We start from the raw sequence: 25,107 nt of genomic DNA, 5'->3' as shown, positions 1-25,107 counted from the left end.
TTGACGTCAGAGTGTGCGCCGCTATCCGCTGTGTTTGACGTCAGAGTGTGCGCCGCTATCCGCTGTGTTTGACGTCAGAGTGTGCGCCGCTATCCACTGTGTTTGACGTCAGATTGTGCGCCGCTATCCGCTGTGTTTGACGTCAGAGTGTGCGCCGCTATCCGCTGTGTTTGACGTCGGATTGTGCGCCGCTATCCGCTGTGTTTGACGTCAGATTGTGCGCCGCTATCCGCTGTGTTTGACGTCAGAGTGTGCGCCGCTATCCGCTGTGTTTGACGTCAGATTGTGCGCCGCTATCCGCTGTATTTGACGTTAGAGTGTGTGCCGCTATCCGCTGTGTTTGACGTCAGAGTGTGCGCCGCTATCCGCTGTGTTTGACGTCAGAGTGTGCGCCGCTATCCGATGTGTTTGACGTCAGAGTGTGCGCCGCTATCCGCTGTGTTTGACGTCAGAGTGTGCGCCGCTATCCGCTGTGTTTGACGTCGGATTGTGCGCCGCTATCCACTGTGTTTGACGTTAGAGTGTGCGCCGCTATCCGCGGTGTTTGACGTCAGAGTGTGCGCCGCTATCCACTGTGTTTGACGTTAGAGTGTGCGCCGCTATCCGCTGTGTTTGACGTCAGAGTGTGCGCCGCTATCCACTGTGTTTGACGTCAGATTGTGCGCCGCTATCCGCTGTGTTTGACGTCAGAGTGTGCGCCGCTATCCGCTGTGTTTGACGTCGGATTGTGCGCCGCTATCCGCTGTGTTTGACGTCAGATTGTGCGCCGCTATCCGCTGTGTTTGACGTCAGAGTGTGCGCCGCTATCCGCTGTGTTTGACGTCAGATTGTGCGCCGCTATCCGCTGTATTTGACGTTAGAGTGTGTGCCGCTATCCGCTGTGTTTGACGTCAGAGTGTGCGCCGCTATCCGCTGTGTTTGACGTCAGAGTGTGCGCCGCTATCCGCTGTGTTTGACGTCAGATTGTGTGCCGCTATCCGCTGTGTTTGACGTCAGAGTGTGCGCCGCTATCCGCTGTGTTTGACGTCAGAGTGTGCGCCGCTATCCGCTGTGTTTGACGTCAGAGTGTGCGCCGCTATCCGCTGTGTTTGACGTCAGAGTGTGCGCCGCTATCCGCTGTGTTTGACGTCAGATTGTGTGCCGCTATCCGCTGTGTTTGACGTCAGAGTGTGCGCCGCTATCCGCTGTGTTTGACGTCAGAGTGTGCGCCGCTATCCGCTGTGTTTGACGTCAGAGTGTGCGCCGCTATCCGCTGTGTTTGACGTCAGAGTGTGCGCCGCTATCCGCTGTGTTTGACGTCAGATTGTGCGCCGCTATCCGCTGTGTTTGACGTCAGAGTGTGCGCCGCTATCCGCTGTGTTTGACGTCAGAGTGTTCGCCGCTATCCACTGTGTTTGACGTCAAATTGTGCGCCGCTATCCGCTGTGTTTGACGTCAGAGTGTGCGCCGCTATCCGCTGTGTTTGACGTCGGATTGTGCGCCGCTATCCGCTGTGTTTGACGTCAGATTGTGCGCCGCTATCCGCTGTGTTTGACGTCAGAGTGTGCGCCGCTATCCGCTGTGTTTGACGTCAGATTGTGCGCCGCTATCCGCTGTGTTTGACGTCAGAGTGTTCGCCGCTATCCGCTGTGTTTGACGTCAGATTGTGCGCCGCTATCCGCTGTGTTTGACGTCAGAGTGTGCGCCGCTATCCGCTGTGTTTGACGTCAGAGTGTTCGCCGCTATCCACTGTGTTTGACGTAGCAGACAGCGTCAAACACAGCTATCCGCTGTGTTTGACGTCAGAGTGTGCGCCGCTATCCGATGTGTTTGACGTCAGATTGTGCGCCGCTATCCACTGTGTTTGACGTTAGAGTGTGCGCCGCTATCCGCTGTGTTTGATGTCAGATTGTGCGCCGCTATCCGCTGTGTTTGACGTCAGAGTGTGCGCCGCTATCCGCTGTGTTTGACGTCAGAGTGTGCGCCGCTATCCGATGTGTTTGACGTCAGATTGTGCGCCGCTATCCACTGTGTTTGACGTTAGAGTGTGCGCCGCTATCCACTGTGTTTGACGTCAGAGTGTGCGCCGCTATCCGCTGTGTTTGACGTCAGATTGTGCGCCGCTATCCACTGTGTTTGATGTTAGAGTGTGCGCCGCTATCCGCTGTGTTTGACGTCAGAGTGTGCGCCGCTATCCGCTGTGTTTGACGTCAGAGTGTGCGCCGCTATCCGCTGTGTTTGACGTCAGAGTGTGCGCCGCTATCCGATGTGTTTGACGTCAGATTGTGCGCCGCTATCCACTGTGTTTGACGTCAGATTGTGCGCCGCTATCCGCTGTGTTTGACGTCAGAGTGTGCGCCGCTATCCGCTGTGTTTGACGTCGGATTGTGCGCCGCTATCCGCTGTGTTTGACGTCAGATTGTGCGCCGCTATCCGCTGTGTTTGACGTCAGAGTGTGCGCCGCTATCCGCTGTGTTTGACGTCAGATTGTGCGCCGCTATCCGCTGTATTTGACGTTAGAGTGTGTGCCGCTATCCGCTGTGTTTGACGTCAGAGTGTGCGCCGCTATCCGCTGTGTTTGACGTCAGATTGTGTGCCGCTATCCGCTGTGTTTGACGTCAGAGTGTGCGCCGCTATCCGCTGTGTTTGACGTCAGAGTGTGCGCCGCTATCCGCTGTATTTGACGTTAGAGTGTGTGCCGCTATCCGCTGTGTTTGACGTTAGAGTGTGCGCCGCTATCCGCTGTGTTTGACGTCAGATTGTGTGCCGCTATCCGCTGTGTTTGACGTCAGAGTGTGCGCCGCTATCCGCTGTGTTTGACGTCAGAGTGTGCGCCGCTATCCGCTGTGTTTGACGTCAGAGTGTGCGCCGCTATCCGATGTGTTTGACGTCAGAGTGTGCGCCGCTATCCGCTGTGTTTGACGTCAGAGTGTGCGCCGCTATCCGCTGTGTTTGACGTCAGAGTGTGCACCGCTATCCGCTGTGTTTGACGTCAGATTGTGCGCCGCTATCCGCTGTGTTTGACGTCAGAGTGTGCGCCGCTATCCGCTGTGTTTGACGTCAGAGTGTTCGCCGCTATCCACTGTGTTTGACGTCAGATTGTGAGCCGCTATCCGCTGTGTTTGACGTCAGAGTGTGCGCCGCTATCCGCTGTGTTTGACGTCGGATTGTGCGCCGCTATCCGCTGTGTTTGACGTCAGATTGTGCGCCGCTATCCGCTGTGTTTGACGTCAGAGTGTGCGCCGCTATCCGCTGTGTTTGACGTCAGATTGTGCGCCGCTATCCGCTGTGTTTGACGTCAGAGTGTTCGCCGCTATCCGCTGTGTTTGACGTCAGAGTGTGCGCCGCTATCCGCTGTGTTTGACGTCAGATTGTGCGCCGCTATCCGCTGTGTTTGACGTCAGAGTGTTCGCCGCTATCCGCTGTGTTTGACGTCAGATTGTGCGCCGCTATCCGCTGTGTTTGACGTCAGAGTGTGCGCCGCTATCCGCTGTGTTTGACGTCAGAGTGTTCGCCGCTATCCACTGTGTTTGACGTAGCGGATAGCGTCAAACACAGCTATCCGCTGTGTTTGACGTCAGAGTGTGCGCCGCTATCCGATGTGTTTGACGTCAGATTGTGCGCCGCTATCCACTGTGTTTGACGTTAGAGTGTGCGCCGCTATCCGCTGTGTTTGATGTCAGATTGTGCGCCGCTATCCGCTGTGTTTGACGTCAGAGTGTGCGCCGCTATCCGCTGTGTTTGACGTCAGAGTGTGCGCCGCTATCCGATGTGTTTGACGTCAGATTGTGCGCCGCTATCCACTGTGTTTGACGTTAGAGTGTGCGCCGCTATCCACTGTGTTTGACGTCAGAGTGTGCGCCGCTATCCGCTGTGTTTGACGTCAGATTGTGCGCCGCTATCCGCTGTGTTTGACGTCTGAGTGTGCGCCGCTATCCGCTGTGTTTGACGTCAGAGTGTGCGCCGCTATCCGCTGTGTTTGACGTCAGATTGTGCGCCGCTATCCGCTGTGTTTGACGTCTGAGTGTGCGCCGCTATCCGCGGTGTTTGACGTCAGATTGTGCGCCGCTATCCGCTGTGTTTGATGTCAGATTGTGCGCCGCTATCCGCTGTGTTTGACGTCAGAGTGTGCGCCGCTATCCGCTGTGTTTGACGTCAGAGTGTGCGCCGCTATCCGCTGTGTTTGACGTTAGAGTGTGCGCCGCTATCCGCTGTGTTTGACGTCAGATTGTGCGCCGCTATCCGCTGTGTTTGACGTCAGATTGTGCGCCGCTATCCGCTGTGTTTGACGTCAGATTGTGCGCCGCTATCCGCTGTGTTTGACGTCAGAGTGTGCGCCGCTATCCGCTGTGTTTGACGTCAGATTGTGCGCCGCTATCCGCTGTGTTTGACGTCTGAGTGTGCGCCGCTATCCGCTGTGTTTGACGTCAGATTGTGCGCCGCTATCCACTGTGTTTGACGTCAGATTGTGCGCCGCTATCCGCTGTGTTTGACGTCGGATTGTGCGCCGCTATCCGCTGTGTTTGACGTCGGATTGTGCGCCGCTATCCGCTGTGTTTGACGTCGGATTGTGCGCCGCTATCCGCTGTGTTTGACGTCAGAGTGTGCGCCGCTATCCGCTGTGCTGCTGCGTTGCGAGCTCCGTCACAACATGGTAGTTTTTTGTTTGTTCTGTTTACAGTTCTTTTGTTTTTTGTCTTGGATGTTGTCTGTCTTATTCAGTACGACATACAAACACTTTTGGACATTGGTTCCGCAATCGAACACCGAAAACCGGACTTTCATTTCTTCAGTGATGCCCCGCTGTTTACAAACACGGCAGCGGAGCCCTTTGTCCGGGCAGCTTGGCCGCGGAAACGCAGCCGGAGAAGGGGAAGAAGAGCCGGCGTTCTCGTCAGAGTAAGACGGCGTGCAAATCGACCCCCGCTTCCCAGTATTCTGCTAGCAAACGTTCAGTCTCTAGACAACAAGCTCTGTGAGTTGAGAGCGCGGATCTCTTTCCAACGGGAGACGAGGGACTGCTGCATTATCTGCCTTACAGAAACTTGGATGTCTGCTGAGATTCCAGACTCGGCCATCGAAACCGCGGGGTTCTCAGTGAACCGAGCGGATAGAGTTAAAGACCTCTCAGGTAAAAGCAGAGGTGGAGGTGTATGTTTTATGATCAACAAATCCTGGTGTGATCAGAGGCACGTACATTCTATCAAGTCTTTCTGCTCTCCTGATCTGGAATTTCTCATGCTTCTGTGTCGACCATTCTGGCTACCGAGGGAATTCACAGCGGTCATTATCACGGCTGTGTACATTCCCCCACAAGCCGACACAGACCGGGCACTAAAGGAACTGTATGGGGAAATAAGCGAGCAGGAAACCGCGCACCCTGAGGCCGCGTTCATTGTGTCCGGGGACTTTAACAAAGCCAACTTTAAGAAAATAGCACCTAAATACCACCAACACATAAACTTTAACACACGAGGGGACCGGGTTTTGGATCATTGCTACTCCCCTTTCCGGGATGGCTACAAATCCCTCCCCCGCCCACCTTTTGGCAAATCGGATCACTCTTCCGTTCTCCTTCTGCCCGCTTACAGGCAGAAACTGAAACAGGAAACACCCGCCCTCAAAACGATCCAGTGCTGGTCGGACCAATCAGACTCTATGCTTCAGGACTGTTTTGATCACGCGGACTGGGAGATGTTCCGGTCGGCCTCTGATGACGACATCGAGGCTTATGCTGATAGCGTAACCTGTTTCATCAGGAAGTGCGTAGAAGACGTTGTTCCGATCAAAACAATACGGATTTACCCGAACCAGAAACCATGGATTAATGGCGATGTTCGTGCAGCACTCAACGCGCGGACCTCCGCTTTTAACTCCGGGAGTGCGGAGGAGCAAAAACAAGCAAGTTATGCCCTCCGAAAAACTATCAGAGCAGCAAAACGCCAATTCAGGGACAAGATTGAAGGACAGTTCAACACCACCGACTCTAGAAGCATGTGGAAGGGAATTAATAGCATTACGGACTATAAAGGAAACATAAACTCCACAGTGAACAACACTGCCTCTCTCCCAGATGAGCTGAACACTTTTTATGCTCGATTTGAGGGACCTAACATCCCCCTCGCGGAGAGAGTTCTCGCGGCTGAAGCTACAGAGGTTAGTACACTCTCCGTCTCTGTAGCGGATGTAACCCGATCTTTCCGTCGGGTGAACATCCGTAAAGCCGCGGGTCCAGACGGTATTCCGGGCCGCGTCATCAGAAAGTGCGCGAACCAACTAGCTGGTGTTTTTACGGACATTTTCAATTGGTCCCTCTCCTTGTCTGTAGTCCCCACATGCTTCAAAACGTCCATCATAGTACCTGTACCGAAGCAAACCAACATCACCTGCTTAAATGACTGGCGCCCTGTTGCTCTGACCCCCATCATCAGTAAATGCTTTGAGAGACTAGTCAGAGATTACATCTGCTCTGTTCTACCTTCCTCACTGGACCCACTGCAGTTTGCATACCGCAATAACCGCTCCACTGATGATGCTATTGCATCTACAATACACACTGCTCTCTCCCACCTGGAAAAGAGGAACACATATGTGAGAATGCTATTTGTAGACTACAGCTCAGCATTCAATACCATAGTGCCCTCCTTGCTTGATGTGAAACTCCGGGCTCTGGGCTTAAACAGCTTGCTGTGCAGCTGGATCCTGGACTTCCTGTCAAACAGATGCCAGGTGGTTAGAATAGGCAGCAACATCTCCTCATCACTGACCCTCAACACTGGAGCCCCACAGGGCTGTGTTCTCAGCCCACTCTTGTACTCCTTGTACACATATGACTGCGTGGCAACTCACAGCTCTAATTCCATCATCAAGTTTGCTGATGATACTACGGTCGTAGGTCTGATCACCGACAACGATGAAACGGCCTACAGAGAGGAGGTGCTCACTCTGACGCACTGGTGTCAGAGGAACAACCTCTCCCTCAACATCAGCAAAACCAAGGAGCTAGTGGTCGACTTCAGGAAGAACGACAGAGAACACAGCCCCATCACCATCAATGGAGCACCGGTGGAGAGGGTCAGCAGCTTCAAGTTCCTCGGTGTCCACATCACAGAGGAACTCACATGGTCCGTCCACACTGAGGCCGTCGTGAAGAAGGCTCATCAGCGCCTCTTCTTCCTGAGACGGCTGAGGAAGTTTGGAATGAACCGCCACATCCTCACACAGTTCTACACCAGCACCGTCGAGAGCATCCTGACTGGCTGCATCACTGCCTGGTATGGCAATACTTACAGCCGTAACCGCAAAGCCTTGCGAAGGGTGGTGCGCACTGCCAGCCGTATCATCGGAGGTGAGCTTCCCTCCCTCCAGGATATTTATGCCAGGCGGTGTGTGAAGAAAGCTCGGAGGATCATCAGAGACTCTAGCCACCCGAGCCATGGGCTGCTCTCACTGCTACCCTCAGGCCGGCGGTACCGCAGCATCAGGACACACACCAGCCGACTCCATGACAGCTTCTTCCCACAAGCAATTAGATTTCTAAACTCTTGATCCCTCATGATCAATAACCATAAACATTCTAACTGTCAACACAGCACAACATAACCTACTGCATTTACATAATATATATATATATATATATTTGCACCTTACGAGTATCTACTCTATGTATAATTACCTCTTTTTGTATTTTTGTATACTGTTGTATATTGTAAATTGTTGTATATTGTATATTGTTGTATATTGTAAACTGTTGTATATTGTACATTGTATATTATTTATTGTTCTGTTAGTGTATATGGTACTGTGAGTAATTGTGCGCACATTAGATGTGTAATCTATGTAAATCTGATGTTTGCTGTAATTGTCTTCGTCACATCGTGTCATACTGCTATGTTGCTCGGAACTGCACCTAAGAATTTCACCCACTGTTGCACTTGTGTATATGGTTGTGTGACAATAAAAGGATTTGATTTGATTTGATTTGATTTGTTTGACGTCAGATTTTGCGCCGCTATCCGCTGTGTTTGACGTTAGAGTGTGCGCCGCTATCCGCTGTGTTTGACGTCAGATTGTGCGCCGCTATCCGCTGTGTTTGACGTCAGATTGTGCGCCGCTATCCGCTGTGTTTGACGTCAGATTGTGCGCCGCTATCCGCTGTGTTTGACGTCGGATTGTGCGCCGCTATCCGCTGTGTTTGACGTCGGATTGTGCGCCGCTATCCGCTGTGTTTGACGTCAGATTGTGCGCCGCTATCCGCTGTGTTTGACGTCACAGTGTGCGCCGCTATCCGCTGTGTTTGACGGAAAGAAGCCTTTAGAGAATGGGACAGGGAAACTAAAGGGAGACATTTGTATGCTATTCAAAATAAAGTTGGGGCTGTGAAGAATAGGGGAGGGAATAGAAAAGAAGAAATAGTTATGACCAGATTAAGGATAGGTCACAGTAATTTGAATAGCACACTACACATTATAAGGAAGCACCCAACTGGTGTTTGTGGCTGTTGTCAGGTTGTAGAAACTATAGAACGTGTTGTTGAGTTGCAGACACTATGAAGAACAGGGGAAAAAGATGATGGAAGAATTAGGAAAAGTCGGAATAACAGGGACAGGAATGAAGGAAATACTGGAAAGTGGGGAGAATGAACAAAGCAGAGGAAATCTTTTAATTTTTTTTTAACAAGAACAGGTCTGATGAGAAGAATATGATGTTACTGGACATGACAGGAAAATAAATCCGGAAGATGGCAGTGGTGCAACGTTAATGGATGCCATAGATATATACACTAGATTTCGCCTTGGGGTTCTAAACATGCGTCAAAACCGCCGCCATCTTGGAACAGGGGTCTAGACATAGGAAGTAGCTGGGTAACGCTGAGTTCATGGATGATGCCGGACTTTTGTGCTGCGTATGGATGTTCACACGAACGAAATCTAAAAACCAGACAACAAGGGATTATATTTGAACCAAAACAACTAGAAAATCGCATTCATGACGATTTATGGTGATTTTATTTGCGTTTGAGCTTTTCCTACACTGACGCGGATGCATTAAAGAGGAGGGGCTCCCCTGTTCCATGATGGCGGCTCTATTGACGCATTCGTTCCAATTAACTGCCGTAACCAAGGCGACATCTAGTGTATATATCTATGAATGGATGCAAGCTGCCGTTAAACCCTGAAGAAGAAGAAGAAGAAGAAGAATCCTGTGCTGGTTGGCATTGGCATTAACACTTGGTGACACTTGGCATTAACAGGCGATAAAGGAGATCGGATCATAAGCCAATCAGGATTCACGTGTGTTTACACCTGTCCACATCAAGTGCTTCTGCATCCAGATTAGAGGCTGACATTTTTTCGGGAATCCCACGGGTCACGGGATTCCCGTGGGATTCCTGCAGGATGGGAGTCATCTTTGCTATCAATCACGGGATTTGGACGGTACAGGATAAATGGTTAACGGGAGCAGACGGGAGCGGGAATCAACCAATAGCAAAGACGACAAAAAAAGAAAAAAGTAAATGCATCATTTTGTAGTTTCCTTTTAATACGCCTACAATGTAACGCAATTAAAAAATAACTACACGACCCAGCCGTCCCAGAAGCCATCAGTGCTTTTTGTCACGGCTTACCGCCGAAATTCAAAGAGCAGTGATGGAGGGAGCTAACAGCCGCGGAGAAGTCGATGTGGCACAAAATGATTTACAGCGCAAAGTCAGAAGTAATGACATGTCTATTAAGTTCACAGAACTGGTCGGAAAGTCTGAAATATTAATTAAGTTTATGAGAGTAGAATGTGACGGTGATAGCACAATGTACGCTGCTTGTAAGACATGCTTAGTCTTAGTCAAGTACGCAAGTGATTCAGGGACGAGCGGTCTGAAGAAGCACACTTGCAAGGCAAATTCGGGAAAGAATCAGGCAAGCATCGCTTCGTTCATCAAGCGAAAATTGCCGTATATGGGAGCGGTACAGGAGCGGGAGTCAGTTTAAACAGGAGCGGGATGGGATTGGGAGTCAATTTACCAGGAGCGGGATGGGATGGGATTATTTTTTAAACTTTGGTCTGGGAGTGGGACGGGACAAGATTTCTTTCTATGGGAGTGGGACGGGACAGGAGTGAAAATCCACTCCCGTGTCATCCTCTAATCCAGATAACAGATCATATGAAAAAAACAAAAAACAAAAAAGGATGGCTCCGGTGCAGTCGACCTGAACTGGTGGGTTTTCTTTTAAAAACAGTTTTCAGGCAGGAGACATTTTACACATTTTGCAAAATGAGGATGAAGAGGCTACGAGTACTAATGTGGATAGATGCCGTAATGGAAACGGCACAGAGAAAAATATCCGAGAACGTTGAAGCTGTGGTGGGAAAAATGCGCGTTCTTTACAGAAAATTAATGGTTCTGCAACTTAAGGGTGCGTAAGCAAACATTTTAGTACATTTGCGATGTACTTCGCACTCGACTGTATCGCAAAACCACCTCGCTCTCAGTCCAGGAGAGAGGAGGGGGATAAAGACAGTGTGTGACGTCCACCTGTGAATGCAGACACACATGATGGCTGATAGCGTTTACATCACTGAGATCCGTCAGAAGAGCGTTTACACTTGTTTTCAATGTGTGTGTGGACAACCTCCGGATACAGGTCGCATGTTAATGCCCAGTGTAAACGCAGCCTGTGTTCCCTCGTGTTTCTTGTTCCTGCTACAGTCCAGCTGGAGTCTCTTGATGTTTTCCCCCACAGGGTAGTTTTTGTTTTATTTTTTATTACTTAATAAATGCCCATTGTTCGTGCACTTGAGTCCTCACTCCTTTCCTCCAGACCGTGACAGAGAGCCATCGCAGACAATGGTGTCTCAACTTCATGAACACAGACCACAGCTGTTACAACGAGAGCAACTTCATCTACATTAAGGGTGTAAAACTGTGACAGGATAAAAGGTTTGAGATTTGGATGTTCTGGGTTAAGTCTGACGCCGGTGAACTCAAAGCTGTTTCGTGTACTTTAACACTGCTATGCTGTAATACACTTAGTGTTAAGATCTTCGACGTCCATATCATTTTTCTTACAGCATCATCATAAACGTCCAGTCGAACAGTGTGTGTGTGAGAGTCAGAATAACAGAGACAGAGTAAGGTCTCTCACACACACACACACACACACACACACTCTTGTACATCTATCTTTATGAGGACATTCATTGACACAATGCAATCTCTAGCCGCTTACCCTAACCTTACTCATCACAACTAAGTGCTTAACCCGAACCCTTACCCTAAACCTACCCTTAACCTAATTATAACCTTATCCCTAAAACCAAGTCTTGACCCTCAGACAGGCCTTTAAAGGGGTCTCAGAAAGTGAGGACCGGCCAAAATGTCCTCACTTTACTCTCTTTGTCCTCACTCCAATGGTCTAAAACTCAAACTGGTCCTCACAAAGATAGTTGTACAAGTACACACACACACACACACACACACCTGTCTGCACTGGCTGCTGTCTGCGCTGATGTCCAGGCACTGCCGGTAGAAGGAGAAGGGAACGACGGGTTCGGGAAGAGCGTCGAGGAACAGGAGCAGGGCTTCGGCCACGGAGTGATTACTGCCCGCTGACGGCGCTCAGGTCAAGGGTCATGATCATCATCGTCAACTACAGCAGATCACTTTCACTAGTGGCTCATTTCTGAGATAAAAGCATCGGCTACATGATTACATGTAAATCTAGCCCAGTTTTTTTTACATCACCGGAAATAACTGAAGTCTGTGTGTAATGTAGTTTAGGCCTATAAAGACCTGAACAAAAAGTTTAAGTTAAAAACTACTTAATGAGATTTTGTATTAATTTGGTCACAAAAACATCTGATTTTAGAAGTTGACTACTGCATTTAAATTTTAGTTTTAGTATTTTTTAAAGTACCCCTATTATGTTTTTTGTGATATTCCCTTTCATGTAGTGTGTAATAGAGCAGCAGTTTGTGAATGTAAAAGATCTGCAGGGTTTCAAAGATGGACTTGATTCAGTCTCACTTCTGCTGAACCTGCTAATTTGTTACTAATTTGCATACTGCCAGCCTGTGATTGGCCGAACAGTGTCTCTTTGCTCCGCCCTCAAACGCTATAGTTGTAGATGAGACTGAAGGAGTTTTCCGAGCTGAGAAAGCAAATATACTTTGATGCACTTCGAAAGGATGAGACTCGTCATTCTGTAAAACTGACACCATCGTTACTGTTCCTATCACTGTGTATCAAGAGCTGAGGAAGAGCTGAGATTCAGATACGATAATGAGCGTTTGGTTTCCAACCAATCACAGCAGACTGACCGGTCTGACCAATCAGAGCAGAGCAGCTCTCAGGGTTTAGAGAGACTGAATCTTTATCGGAGCGTTTCAGACACTGAGAGAAAAGAGCTGATGCTACAGTGGATATTATGAGAAAATGAACATGTTTATGACCTTGGATGCATGTGATACTGTTGTAGAAGAATTTTAAAATAGCATTACATGCGACGTAAACATTTTTTATGTTATATTTTTCTTTTTTATTCTGCACTTGCAATGTGAAAAAGAACATGGTCACCCATACAGTATCCCATTAATCATTTATTCCATTGTCCTACACTTGGAATATGTCCTTTTTTTCACCTGGTTTATTTATGCAGTGACAAAAATAAAAATATTTTAATATCTGGAATTATCCAGAAACGTTCAGTCCGAGTCAGTTCAGACCACAGACATTTATTATACAGTGAGCGTGTGAAAGGATACGGAGAGTGTCCAAGCTGCCCGTGTCCAAACAATCCCGAATCTCCTGGAACTCACTGCGCAGGCCGGGCTGCTGAAACAGGTCTTCCTGTAACACACACATCACAACTTCATCAGGGCTGCTTTCAGTCCTTGGATGAAATCCAGGCATTGTCCTTTAAAGTTTAATTTACAATCAGTTCAGTCAATCACATGAGTAATTCAGTCAGCCATCTCACAACAACAAAGGACGATAAGGGAATGTTAAATTCTTGTTACTGAAACAACTCCCAAGGCAAGCGCTGGACAGATTCCTGCTTTAGTGTTGGTGTTTCTATGGAGAGGAGCTCAATGGGAGACCAGAACAAAGACAAACGGCAGCACAGAATCACAAAAGCACAGTTTGAATGTTTTTAAACAGGCAAAGCGACGAGTTTAAGCAAGTCCTGACCTGTTTTTTTGCATTACGGAAGAGATGGTCCACCATCATCCATAATTCCTTGGGGATTTCTTGAGGTTTATCAGTCTCTGGGTCAATCGCCTGGCTTTTTGACTTCATACTCTGATATAACACACAAAAAATATGAGGCAAATTAATAATTTCCAGATAATTTTGGCTTTTAACCAAGTTTATGATAATAGAACATTTAAATACGGTCCAGAAATTTCTCCATTGGCTGATTGCAAAAGGCAAAAAAAAAAAAAAAAGGCAAAAAACATAGAGACGAGGACACATCGAACTGATCAAAAGTAAAGACAATTATAATGTTACAAAAGATTCCATTTCAAATAAAAGCTTTTTTTTTTTTTTACTTTCTCTTCATTAATTAATCCTGAAAAATAAAATGTATGATGGTTTCCACAAAAATATGAACCAGCACAACTGTTTTCAACTGATAATAATAATAATAATAATAAATGTTTCTTGAGCATCAAATCATCATATTAGAATGATTTCGATCATGTGACACTGAAGACTGGAGTAATGATGTTGAAAATTCAGCTTTGATCACAGGAATAAATTACACTTTACTATATATTCACATAGAAAACAGCTGATTTACACTGGAATAATATTTCACAATATTACTGTATTTATGATTAGATAAATGCAGCCTTGGTGAGCAGAAGAGACTACTTTCAAAAACATAAAAAATCTTACCAATCTATCAAACTTTTGAACAATCATATATTATTCAGTACTACAAAATAAAAATGTTTTAACCAGATATTTGAGCCGTATATTATATTTGATTATTGAAGAAGCAATATGCCAATGTTAAAGGTGCAGGAAGCAGTTTCTCAGAAACACTATCGACGCCCAAACAAACAGCCCCCCTCCTTCATTTCTCCGCCCCAAAAATAACTAACAATATTAACGAGGTACCTTAAGTTTATGCCTAATCATAACCCTTCTTCCACCACCTATTTTCCTCTGAGCTTTTCTCTTTTGTAATGTCTCTCAGCCATCTCTCTTTCTAAAGTCTTTTCTAAAAATCTCCCTCTTGCTCACGCTTTCTCCTGTCCCATCATGAGTGAACACGCCCCTACCACTGATTGGCTAACTCTCTCTCTCCTCCCCCATCATAAGTAGACACGCCCCCTACTGCTGATTGGCCCACTGTCTCTATCCCCCTCATCATGAGTGGACACGCCCCCTACTGCTGATTGGCAAATGCATGATTCAGACCTATAGTGGTTTGTGGATCAGTCAGAAGAGTGTCTCTCTCACCAGCTCTCTGACGGTGTCGAGCGGCATCTCCTGGATGGGTTCCCTCAGCAGACACAGTGTGGCGAGAGACGTGCCGAAGCAGCTGGGCAGGTACGAGCCCGAGATGGAGATGAAGTAATCCTTCCCCCTCTCCAGGTGCAGGACCAGTATATCCTCGAGCTGCTGCTGGCCGGAGTTCAGCTCCGGGGCCGTAGAGCGGTTCACAAACACCTCCAGGTCGATGTCCACACTGCCACCTACACACACCACAGAGACATCAGAGGAGACCACATTTAGCACTGCATTGGAGGAGGTGAAAGCAACTTAAGTTTTGATTGTAAAATGTTGAGTGCACAACAGGGCTAGTTAACCCTGGGTCATCCTAAACTCTTTGGTTATCTTCATGTTTCACACTGCTCATAGTTTACCTGGGGTTAACAATTGATCCTGATTTATAAACTGCCATTTCACGCTGTACATTCCTAAAGTTTGGGTTAACGTCCATATTTGTGGTGTCAGTGTCACTGATTGGACGGACGCACCATGCAATACGTTTAAATAAAGGCTCTAGCGTTGCACATCCTGTGCATATATACAGTATTATATATGACGCAAGGGAAGGTTTTGTTACAGGACATGAGGGAAGGGTTTGTTACAGGACGCGAGGGAAGGGTTTGTTACAGGACATGAGGGAAGGGTTTGTTACAGGACGCGAGGGAAGGGTTTGTTACAGGACACGAGGGAAGGGTTTGTTACCGGACGCGAGGGAAGGGTTTGTTACAGGACACGAGGGAAGGGTTTGTTACAGGACGCGAGGGAAGGGTTTGTTACAGGACGCGGGGGAATGGTTTGTTACAGGACGCGAGGGAAGGGTTTGTTACAGGACGCGAGGGAAGGGTTTGTTACAGGACGCGAGGGAAGGGTTTGTTACAGGACGCGAGGGAAGGGGTTTGTTACAGGACATGAGGGAAGGGTTTGTTACAGGACGCGAGGGAAGGGTTTGTTACAGGACACGAGGGAAGGGTTTGTTACAGGACGCGAGGGAAGGGTTTGTTACAGGACGCAAGGGAAGGGTTTGTTACAGGACGCAAGGGAAGGGTTTGTTACATGACGCGAGGGAAGGGTTTGTTACAGGACGTGAGGGAAGGGTTTGTTACAGGACATGAGGGAAGGGTTTGTTACAGGAAGCGAGGGAAGGGTTTGTTACAGGACGCAAGGGAAGGGTTTGTTACAGGACGCAAGGGAAGGCTTTGTTACAGGACGCAAGGGAAGGCTTTGTTACAGGAAGGGTTTGTTACAGGACGCGAGGGAAGGGTTTGTTACAGGATGCGAAGGAAGGGTTTGTTACAGGACGCGAGGGAAGGGTTTGTTACAGGACATGAGGGAAGGGGTTTGTTATAGGACACGAGGGAAGGGTTTGTTACAGGACGCAAGGGAAGGGTTTGTTACAGGACGCAAGGGAAGGCTTTGTTACAGGACGCGAGGGAAGGGTTTGTTACATGACGCGAGGGAAGGGTTTGTTACAGGACATAAGGGAAGGGTTTGTTACAGGACGCGAGGGAAGGGTTTGTTACAGGACATGAGGGAAGGGTTTGTTACAGGACACGAGGGAAGGGTTTGTTACAGGACGCGAGGGAAGGGTTTGTTACAGGATGCAAGGGAAGGGTTTGTTACAGGACGCAAGGGAGGGGTTTGTTACAGGACGCGAGGGAAGGGTTTGATACATGACGCGAGGGAAGGGTTTGTTACAGGACGCGAGGGAAGGGTTTGTTACAGGACGCGAGGGAAGGGTTTGTTACAGGACATGAGGGAAGGGTTTGTTACAGGAAGTGAGGGAAGGGTTTGTTACAGGACGCAAGGGAAGGGTTTGTTACAGGAAGTGAGGGAAGGGTTTGTTACAGGACATGAGGGAAGGGTTTGTTACAGGAAGTGAGGGAAGGGTTTGTTACAGGACGCGAGGGAAGGGTTTGTTACAGGATGCGAAGGAAGGGTTTGTTACAGGATGCGAGGGAAGGGTTTGTTACAGGACGCGAGGGAAGGGTTTGTTACAGGACGCGAGGGAAGGGTTTGTTACAGGATGCGAGGGAAGGGTTTGTTACAGGACGCAAGGGAAGGGTTTGTTACAGGACGCGAGGGAAGGGTTTGTTACAGGACACGAGGGAAGGGTTTGTTACAGGACGCGAGGGAAGGGTTTGTTACAGGACGCGAGGGATGGGTTTGTTACAGGACATAAGGGAAGGGTTTGTCACAGGACGCGAGGGAAGGGTTTGTTACAGGACGCGAGGGAAGGGTTTGTTACTGGACACGAGGGAAGGGTTTGTTACAGGACGCGAGGGAAGGGTTTGTTACAGGACACGAGGGAAGGGTTTGTTACAGGACATGAGGGAAGGGTTTTTTACAGGATGCAAGGGAAGGGTTTGATACAGGACACGAGGGAAGGGTTTGTTACAGGACACGAGGGAAGGGTTTGTTACAGGACACGAGGGAAGGGTTTGTTACAGGAAGGGTTTGTTACAGAACGCGAGGGAAGGGTTTGTTACAGAACGCGAGGGAAGGGTTTGTTACAGGACATGAGGGAAGGGTTTGTTACTGGACGCGAGGGAAGGGTTTGTTACAGGACGCGAGGGAAGGGTTTGTTACAGGACGCGAGGGAAGGGTTTGTTACAGGAAGGGTTTGTTACAGGACGCGAGGGAAGGGTTTGTTACAGGACGTGAGGGAAGGGTTTGTTACAGGACGTGAGGGAAGGGTTCGTTACAGGACGCAAGGGAAGGGTTTGTTACAGGACGCGAGGGAAGGGTTCATTACAGGACGCGAGGGAAGGGTTTGTTACAGGACGCAAGGGAATGGTTTGTTACAGGAAGGGTTTGTTACAGAACGCGAGGGAAGGGTTTGTTACAGGACATGAGGGAAGGGTTTGTTACTGGACGCGAGGGAAGGGTTTGTTACAGGACGCGAGGGAAGGGTTTGTTACAGGACGCGAGGGAAGGGTTTGTTACAGGACGCGAGGGAAGGGTTTGTTACAGGACGCATGGGAAGGGTTTGTTACAGGAAGGGTTTGTTACAGGACGCGAGGGAAGGGTTTGTTACAGGACGCATGGGAAGGGTTTGTTACAGGAAGGGTTTGTTACAGGACGCGAGGGAAGGGTTTGTTACAGGACGTGAGGGAAGGGTTCGTTACAGGACGCAAGGGAAGGGTTTGTTACAGGACGCGAGGGAAGGGTTTGTTACAGGACGCGAGGGAAGGGTTTGTTACAGGACATGAGGGAAGGGTTTGTTACAGGACGCGAGGGAAGGGTTTGTTACAGGACGCGAGGGAAGGGTTTGTTACAGGACGCGAGGGAAGGGTTTGTTACAGGACGCGAGGGAAGGGTTTGTTACATGACGCGAGGGAAGGGTTTGTTACAGGACGCGAGGGAAGGGTTTGTTACAGGACGCGAGGGAAGGGTTTGTTACAGGACACGAGGGAAGGGTTTGTTACAGGACGCATGGGAAGGGTTTGTTACAGGAAGGGTTTGTTACAGGACGCGCGGGAAGGGTTTGTTACAGGACGTGAGGGAAGGGTTCGTTACAGGACGCAAGGGAAGGGTTTGTTACAGGACGCGAGGGAAGGGTTTGTTACAGGACGCGAGGGAAGGGTTTGTTACAGGACGCGAGGGAAGGGTTCGTTACAGGACACGAGGGAAACCCTTCCCTCGCATCCTGTAACGAACCCTTCCCTCACGTTCTGTAACAAACCCTTCCTGTAACTAACACTTGCCTCGCGTCCAGTAACAAACCCTTCCTGTAAAAAAACGTTCCCTCGCGTCCAGTAACAAACCCTTCCTGTAACAAACCCTTCCTGTAAGAAACCCTTCCATCGTGTCCTGTAACGAACCCTTCCCTCGCGTTCTGTATCAAACCCTTCCCTTGCATCCTGTAACAAACCCTTCCTGCAACAAACCTTTCCTTGCGTCCTTTGTTACAGGACACGAGGGAAGGATCATGAATGCTCTGATCGGCAGTGGCTTGGTTGTTTCAAGCTGTATTTTGATGCAAGTGAGGACAGAAAAAATAACTTGGTGTTGAAACTTCTTGTGTCACACCTGCTTGTGTTAGGAAGCTTAGTAACTGAAATAACTGATGACATTAGCAAACACAAGAGGGTGTGAAAAAATGCTAGTCAATGCTATCTCAATAAAACTGAAACTGCTGGATGTTTTAGAACTGCTACATAGATATATATATTCACAGAGGGTGAATATACAGTGAAACCAAAATGTATTCAGACACCTTCAACATTTCTCACATTATTACAGTTTATTCGCTATAGCTTAGAAAATGGTCATAAAATATGACAAGAACTCAGAGTTATTAAATCAGTTGATATTTCACTGGTTTTGTCCATCCTTCTGTTTGACTCTCACACATGAATTATGTTAAATATCTGTTAGCTGTTAAATTTAACTACACTATTAGATAATAACAGTTTAGCTCAACCGATATATATATATATATATATATATATATATATATATATATATATACACACACAGGTGAAACTCGAAAAATTAGAATATCGTGCAACAGTTCATGTATTTGAGTAATTCAAATTAAAAGGTGAAACTAATATATTTAGTATATTTAACTATATACATATGCATGATTATACTTTTCAGAAGGCCGACATTTCTGTATTTAAAATCCTTTTTTTTATTGATTTCATGTAATATTCAAATTTTCTGAGATTTTGAATTTGGGGTTTTCATAAGCTGTAAGCCATAATGATCAAAATTATAACTTTTGACCGATATTCTAATTTTTCGCGTTTCACCATATATATATATATATTAAAATTTGGATGTTTGGATCCCAAATTTGGATAAGCTGAGACGCAGTTAATTAGGTTTATTTCTTCTCCTTTTTCTGGCCAGTAGAAGTTCTGAATGGCCGGTAACTTAAACATTTAGAAGACAAATTGGCCGGTGGGTGAAGAGGTGATTTTCAAAGCCTGAGTGTAAGTTCAGCGGTCTCACCCTGGGCCAGGAAGCCTTTACACGGGTTTGCTGTCAGCCAGGGTTTGCAGTAGAACGGCTCGTCCAGCTTCTGAATGAACTCGAACTGACACGGCACCTGCCCGTCGTTGTGAACGCTCACAGTCTGAGCCTGATGCTGCATGAACTTCACATGTTCGAAGTGGAACTGCAAAACACACCAAAAACACCAACATGAGGCATTCGCTTTCCCTTCAGAGGCTAAAGACTTGCGTTATAGCTAAAAAACAAAACAAAACAAAAAAACAGTAAAAGTAAACAGTAAAAATTGTTAAATATTATTACAATTTAAAATAGCAGTTTTCTATGTGAACATATTATAAAGTGTAATTTATTCCTGTGATCTAAGCTGAATTTTCAGCATCATTACTCCAGTCTTCAGTGTCACATTGTGACATCGTCAAGTTAATTTAAGGGTTCCTTTGTAATAGTAACTCTTATGGTGGTTTAAAACGTATTACATTGGTTATGTTCAATGTTCATGTATTATGAATTATACTCGTTATGTTCAATGTTCATGTATTATGAATTATACTCGTATGTATTCCTGTTAAATATACTTAGTTTCCACTGTGTATTTTGGTAAGAATGGGGGATATCTGTTTAAAGCCTCGGCCGCCCTTAATTCCGGACAAGGTGCGGCTAACTTATTTAGGGGGGCGGTGAGAATAAAAAAAAAAAAGATGTGTTTTGAGGACATGGCGCTGGTATTGTTTACTGCAGCGAAAGAGATTTAAAGCTTGTACCTTGAGGTTTGATAGTATTTTCAAACAATACGTTAAAAGACGGCTTTAAGGGGGGCGATCTACGGCTCTGGTGAGAACAGCTTCATTTTTGTATTTTTTTGGAGTGGTATACCACTGGATCAACGGTTGTGGTTGTGGGTTACGTTTTTTCGTCACGTTCCGAACAGAGGATTATTCACACGGACTAACTGGTTCTTGGTTGGAAAGACTGTAGCGCGCTCATGAGCCAGTCTGGAAGTTTTTATGTTACTTTAACTTTGTGGACTAGGACAAAACAAAAGAAAAAGGGAAATTGTGGGGTTGCACGGAACAATTGATTCAGTTATAATATACCGCGCTTAGCGCGTCAGTCAATTGAACTGTTAAAGTGTTTTTGTTTTTTGAATGATGTTCAGCGCCGTCTGAATATTTGTGTGTTGCTGTGTGACTTATTAACGCCCGTTTCACACATACTCCGTTTGCAGTGCGTATGCGGTACGTATTTTTTTACGTACCCATGTTAACAGGTTAGAGCTTTTACACTGCACGCGGGTGCGGTCCGGCGATGCGTTCCAGGCAGGGCCGGCTCTGTAAATCTGGGGGCCCTAAGCAGGATAATTTTGGGGCCCTGCCTTGCAGTGAATAATGGAGTATTGCCACCGCAAACCAGCAGCTGTATACAATCTAACCCCAATCTAACAAACCTTCAATAAAGTTGTTGCATATACTACAGGTGTTGCTGGAGTCTCGATCTTTGAACTTCTTTTCCCTTTTCCACACTTTAAAAAGAGGGAGAAGTTGGACCAGTCATTTCTTTGCCTCCTTCTAAAGTGATTTAAACATATTCTTCTTTTTCCTTTTTTCTGCACCCGATGGATAGACTCGTTTCATTTTTGCGGTCAAATTTCCAAGTCCAGGGAAGACAACGATCTGACACGGTTGGTTGACTGCAGTAGTTCTCAAACTTTTTCGGTCATTCCCCACTTTGGACAAGGGGGATTTTCAAGCTCCACCTGCCCCCATCGCAACACAATGCTAATGAAATACGCAACAAGCTTAAAATGTTCCAATTTATTGAAGTAACAAGTAGCATCTAAATACAAACTACTATCTACATCAAATAACATAACAGCAAGTTCAAAAATAGAAAATAAATAAAAGTTAGGTCAAGACAAGACAGGTCTATTAAAAAAAAAAAATAGACATAACATAGGCTACTGTGTTTGATATGGGATTAAAATGATGGACATTGTATAAGATATAAACTAATGATTCATTATTTTAATACTTCTTTGTTCCGATCAGAGCAATTGAGCGGAGAGAGAGAGCGCATTTCTGAATATTCCTCCGCTCGCTCCTTCCGCTCAGTGTCGCTCAACACAGAATGTCCTGCTGGTTCGAAAATATTTGGAACAAGGGCTGCCTCCCACTAAAGTTTTTTTCTATTTGACTAGTAGTTGTTTATTTAAGCCAGTAGTGGACAAATTGCCCCTTTATATTGATTTAATAACTTAAATAGGCTATACAGGATAATGAGTGTTATAAAGCAGCACTCAAGCGCACGACCGAACGCATAAAGCTTGCCACACAGAACCGGCAAAAGTAGGCTAATGATTATGAATGTGTAAAAAATAGCAAGGAGACATTTAATTGTTTATTACTTGTTTATTGTTATTTAACTGGTGTTCATGTGTTGCTGCAAAGATGAAGTTGACGATGCGGACTCGCCATGAACGAATAAAGATATAAAGGCATAAAAAGGATTAATTTCCTCCCGTTGGCGCGCCCCACCTGTCACGTCAAAATTCCCCACCAGTGGGGCCCGCCCCACACTTTGAGAACCGCTATCGTTTAACCGAAACTGCGGCGATGCCGGCGACTACCATCTTCATTTCACCTGAGCCCTTTTTAGAAATCCACCCTAATGTGTTCGAGTGCTGAGAATGCCCTGATAAGATCATCTTTGTCCAGCGATTTTGTCATCTCGCCTGGACCAAAGAAAGAGGTCACTTTTGGTAGACTGAATAAAGCGTTTCTTTTGTTGTCCAATATCTTTTTCGTTTTTCAGCACCACTGGCATATGTAGGCTACGTTTCATTTTCCTCTTAAAATTATGTTCCTGCTCAAAATAACATTTTAACTTAACGACAAAAAAGGCCAATGTATAAACAAATAAACTACCGGTATTATACTTCAGATCACTTAAGCCGTTCGGGGGGAGGTAAACGTCGCCATGGTAACCGCGAGTTCGACCAATCAGAGACCTCAGTGTTATGCTTAGGATTGTGGGTAGTGTAGTATTTTCATAGACAGTAAAAGAGTATTTCTCCAGAAGATCGCACATAAAACATGTTTTTCTTAAAACAATGTTGATTTCATATTGACTTGTGGTTTTTATAGGAGCAGAAACTTTCGTTTCACAATCTCGTAGCTTGTGGTCAGTCTACCTCGGATGGTTTAGACATTATGGCTGAAAATCAATATCCTATGGAGAAAATGAATGGGATTTTTGCCGGTATTTTGGGGGCCCCCTTGGAGGGCGGGGCCCGTTTCAATTGAAACGGGTGAAACTTAAGTAAGGCCGCCTATGCATTGGGGAGGGGGTGGGGGGAAACTACATGTAAAACAAAGAATCACAATGATTAAAATTAATTTTCATACTGTTTCAATGTCTTAAGCGATGCCAAAGTTAACGTTTGGATTCAAAAGCAAAAGTACTTATTTTTGATTTTGTGGCACACAGAAACTGCAGATCAGTAGCGCACTGCAAACGCACCATATGTGAAATCACTGTAGCGCGTGCTGCTCCTGTACCGTATACGCACCGCATACGCACCGCACACGGAGTATGTGTGAAACGGGCGTAACTCCCATGCACCTGTTCTTGAACATGTTTATCTATTTAAGAAAGCATTGAGTATGTGTTATTATTGTGGTTTGTGATATGTTGCTTTCATTTTAAAGATCCCCTTGAGCTTTTATAGTGACACATCTGTTTAAAAAAGATAAATAAATGGGCGGAGTGTTACACTGATCCTTCAGAAATCAGTCATATATGAGGATTTGATGCTCAGGAAACATTTATGATTATTATCAATTTAAAAAAACAGCAGATTTTTGTGAAAATGGAATTTTAAATTTAATTTTTCAGGATTCTTTGATGAATAGAAAGTTCAAAAGAACAGCTTCTTTTAAATTTTTTTTATCTTTTGTAACATTATAAATGTCTTTACTGTCACTTCTGATTAATTGAATGTGATCTTTCTGAATAAAAGTATTCATTTCTTTCAAAAGAAAATAATCTTACTGACCCCAAACATTTGAATGGAAGTGTAAATTTAAAACGTGTCAAAAAATCAATGCCTGAATGATGCCCCCGCTTCAGATGAAGGCGGACGGAAACGGCTCACCTCTCTTTGAGACAGCGTCACTGAAGGAATGCAATCATTCTCCAGTCTGTCGATGCGCCTCACGATCTCTTCGAACGTCCGTTTGTAGGACTCGTCGTTCACAAGCTTGATCTGTGCAGAGTAACGGCAGATGTCAGTCAGGGGACTGAGAATTAGGGGTTGGGAATCGAAAACCGATTCCACTTCAGGAATAGGATACTTGTTATAAAATTTTAATTTCGATTCCTCTTATTGATTCCTTTGTGAGCATTTCAATATGACTTTAAACCATTCAAGCGTGAGACAACTCACTGTTTTCTGTGCTGCAAACATGTGAATCAGTATATTGGATCTGTGCAGCTCTTAAAAGTCCAGAAAAAACCAAAAGCGTTTTTTTGTGATTGTTGCAGGCAAAAATCCTTGATTATGCGGCACGCTTTCTTAAAAAATGCGATGGAATATGCGGGATATTTATGCAATTTTATGCTATGAAATTGCAGGAACTTGCAAAAATTGCGGTTTGATGAAAGAGAGAAAAAAAGTGATCCCCCAACACCCTGTTCTCACTAGGCTACTACCTTAATGCAAAGAGTAATTTCTTATTACTTCCTATGATATGCAAGCATACCACATCACAAAAAGTGCTGGGAATACTTAAGTTCTCATCTTGTTTTATTTCAGACCTTTATAAACACACGGCTCAAACTTACAAAACATTGATGAGTCAAACAAGTTCTGTAGCTTTACAAAAGGAATATGTTACAACTTCTGTAAAAATGAATAAATAAAATATAAAAAAATAAAATGTGCTTCCTGTTTTACAGCTTTCCGATGATGTTCACGTCGCGTAGTTACGTCGCTTCATAACGTTCCCATGGCAACAGGGGAAATCGCTGCTCTTGTGTGAAGTAAACGCAACATTTTTCAACTTTCTACTAGGATATATGTGACTTTTTTGTAACGAAAATGTGGGGATTATGAAATCATGCAAGCCCTGCATAGTACCCTGCATGATTTCCCTGCATTTTGCGCGGAAATCTGCAATTTATGCGGCGAAAGTGCGGCATATTTGAAAGAATGCGGCCCCTGCATAAATATGCGGACTTTGGCTGATTATGCATTGAATTGTGCGCTCGCATAATGGCGTTTTTTCGACAATCGAGGGACTGTCTTAAAGTGACGGCAGCCTAATATTCATGCTGCCTCTATAATAACACTAATCAAACAACAAAAGACAAAGAAAATTCACTCATTCTTGACTGAATAACTTTTGTGTACATATATTTGTAATTTTGTAATTATAAAGTGCATTGTTATTTTACATGTGATTACAGTTTCTGCACCTGAATAACCGTATTTCATTGTTTCTTTGTTCAGTTGTTTCTATTTGTTGCGACTGCTAATTTTTTACTTGCTCTTTTTTAATTACTGAGTGTTTACTTGTCTTTAATAATGCTGGAATTTTTTTATTAGTCAGGCTAGTTGTTTTTCTATGGTATTTTTTGACCTCAGGCAAACGTTCCTTGTGTAAGTG

At 45.9% G+C, this 25,107-nt stretch overlaps 1 protein-coding gene across 4 annotated transcripts in view; it reads right to left on the bottom strand.

Annotated features, from left to right (window-relative positions):
- Positions 1-25,107, bottom strand: part of inpp5b (inositol polyphosphate-5-phosphatase B) — a 58,963-nt gene that overhangs the window by 4,969 nt on the left and 28,887 nt on the right. For 3 of the 4 annotated variants that reach the window (XM_077197464.1, XM_077197465.1, XM_077197466.1), the window contains 6 exons: positions 23,595-23,705; positions 19,442-19,607; positions 14,450-14,685; positions 13,169-13,279; positions 12,742-12,826; positions 11,459-11,586 (listed from right to left, as the gene is read on the bottom strand). In XM_077197464.1, the coding sequence (XP_077053579.1) occupies positions 11,459-11,586; positions 12,742-12,826; positions 13,169-13,279; positions 14,450-14,685; positions 19,442-19,607; positions 23,595-23,705 (837 nt within the window). Of the gene's footprint in view, positions 1-11,458; positions 11,587-12,741; positions 12,827-13,161; positions 13,280-14,449; positions 14,686-19,441; positions 19,608-23,594; positions 23,706-25,107 lie in introns of those variants that run through there. The other variant, XR_013192052.1, reaches the window with a different exon arrangement.

Source organism: Siphateles boraxobius, unplaced genomic scaffold (assembly GCF_051911475.1).
Source record: "Siphateles boraxobius isolate OS27281-9 unplaced genomic scaffold, OSU_SipBor_1 110, whole genome shotgun sequence".
NCBI lineage: Eukaryota > Metazoa > Chordata > Actinopteri > Cypriniformes > Leuciscidae > Siphateles > Siphateles boraxobius.
Note: the sequence above shows the minus strand (reverse complement) of the source record. Positions and strands in the feature narration are given on the sequence as shown.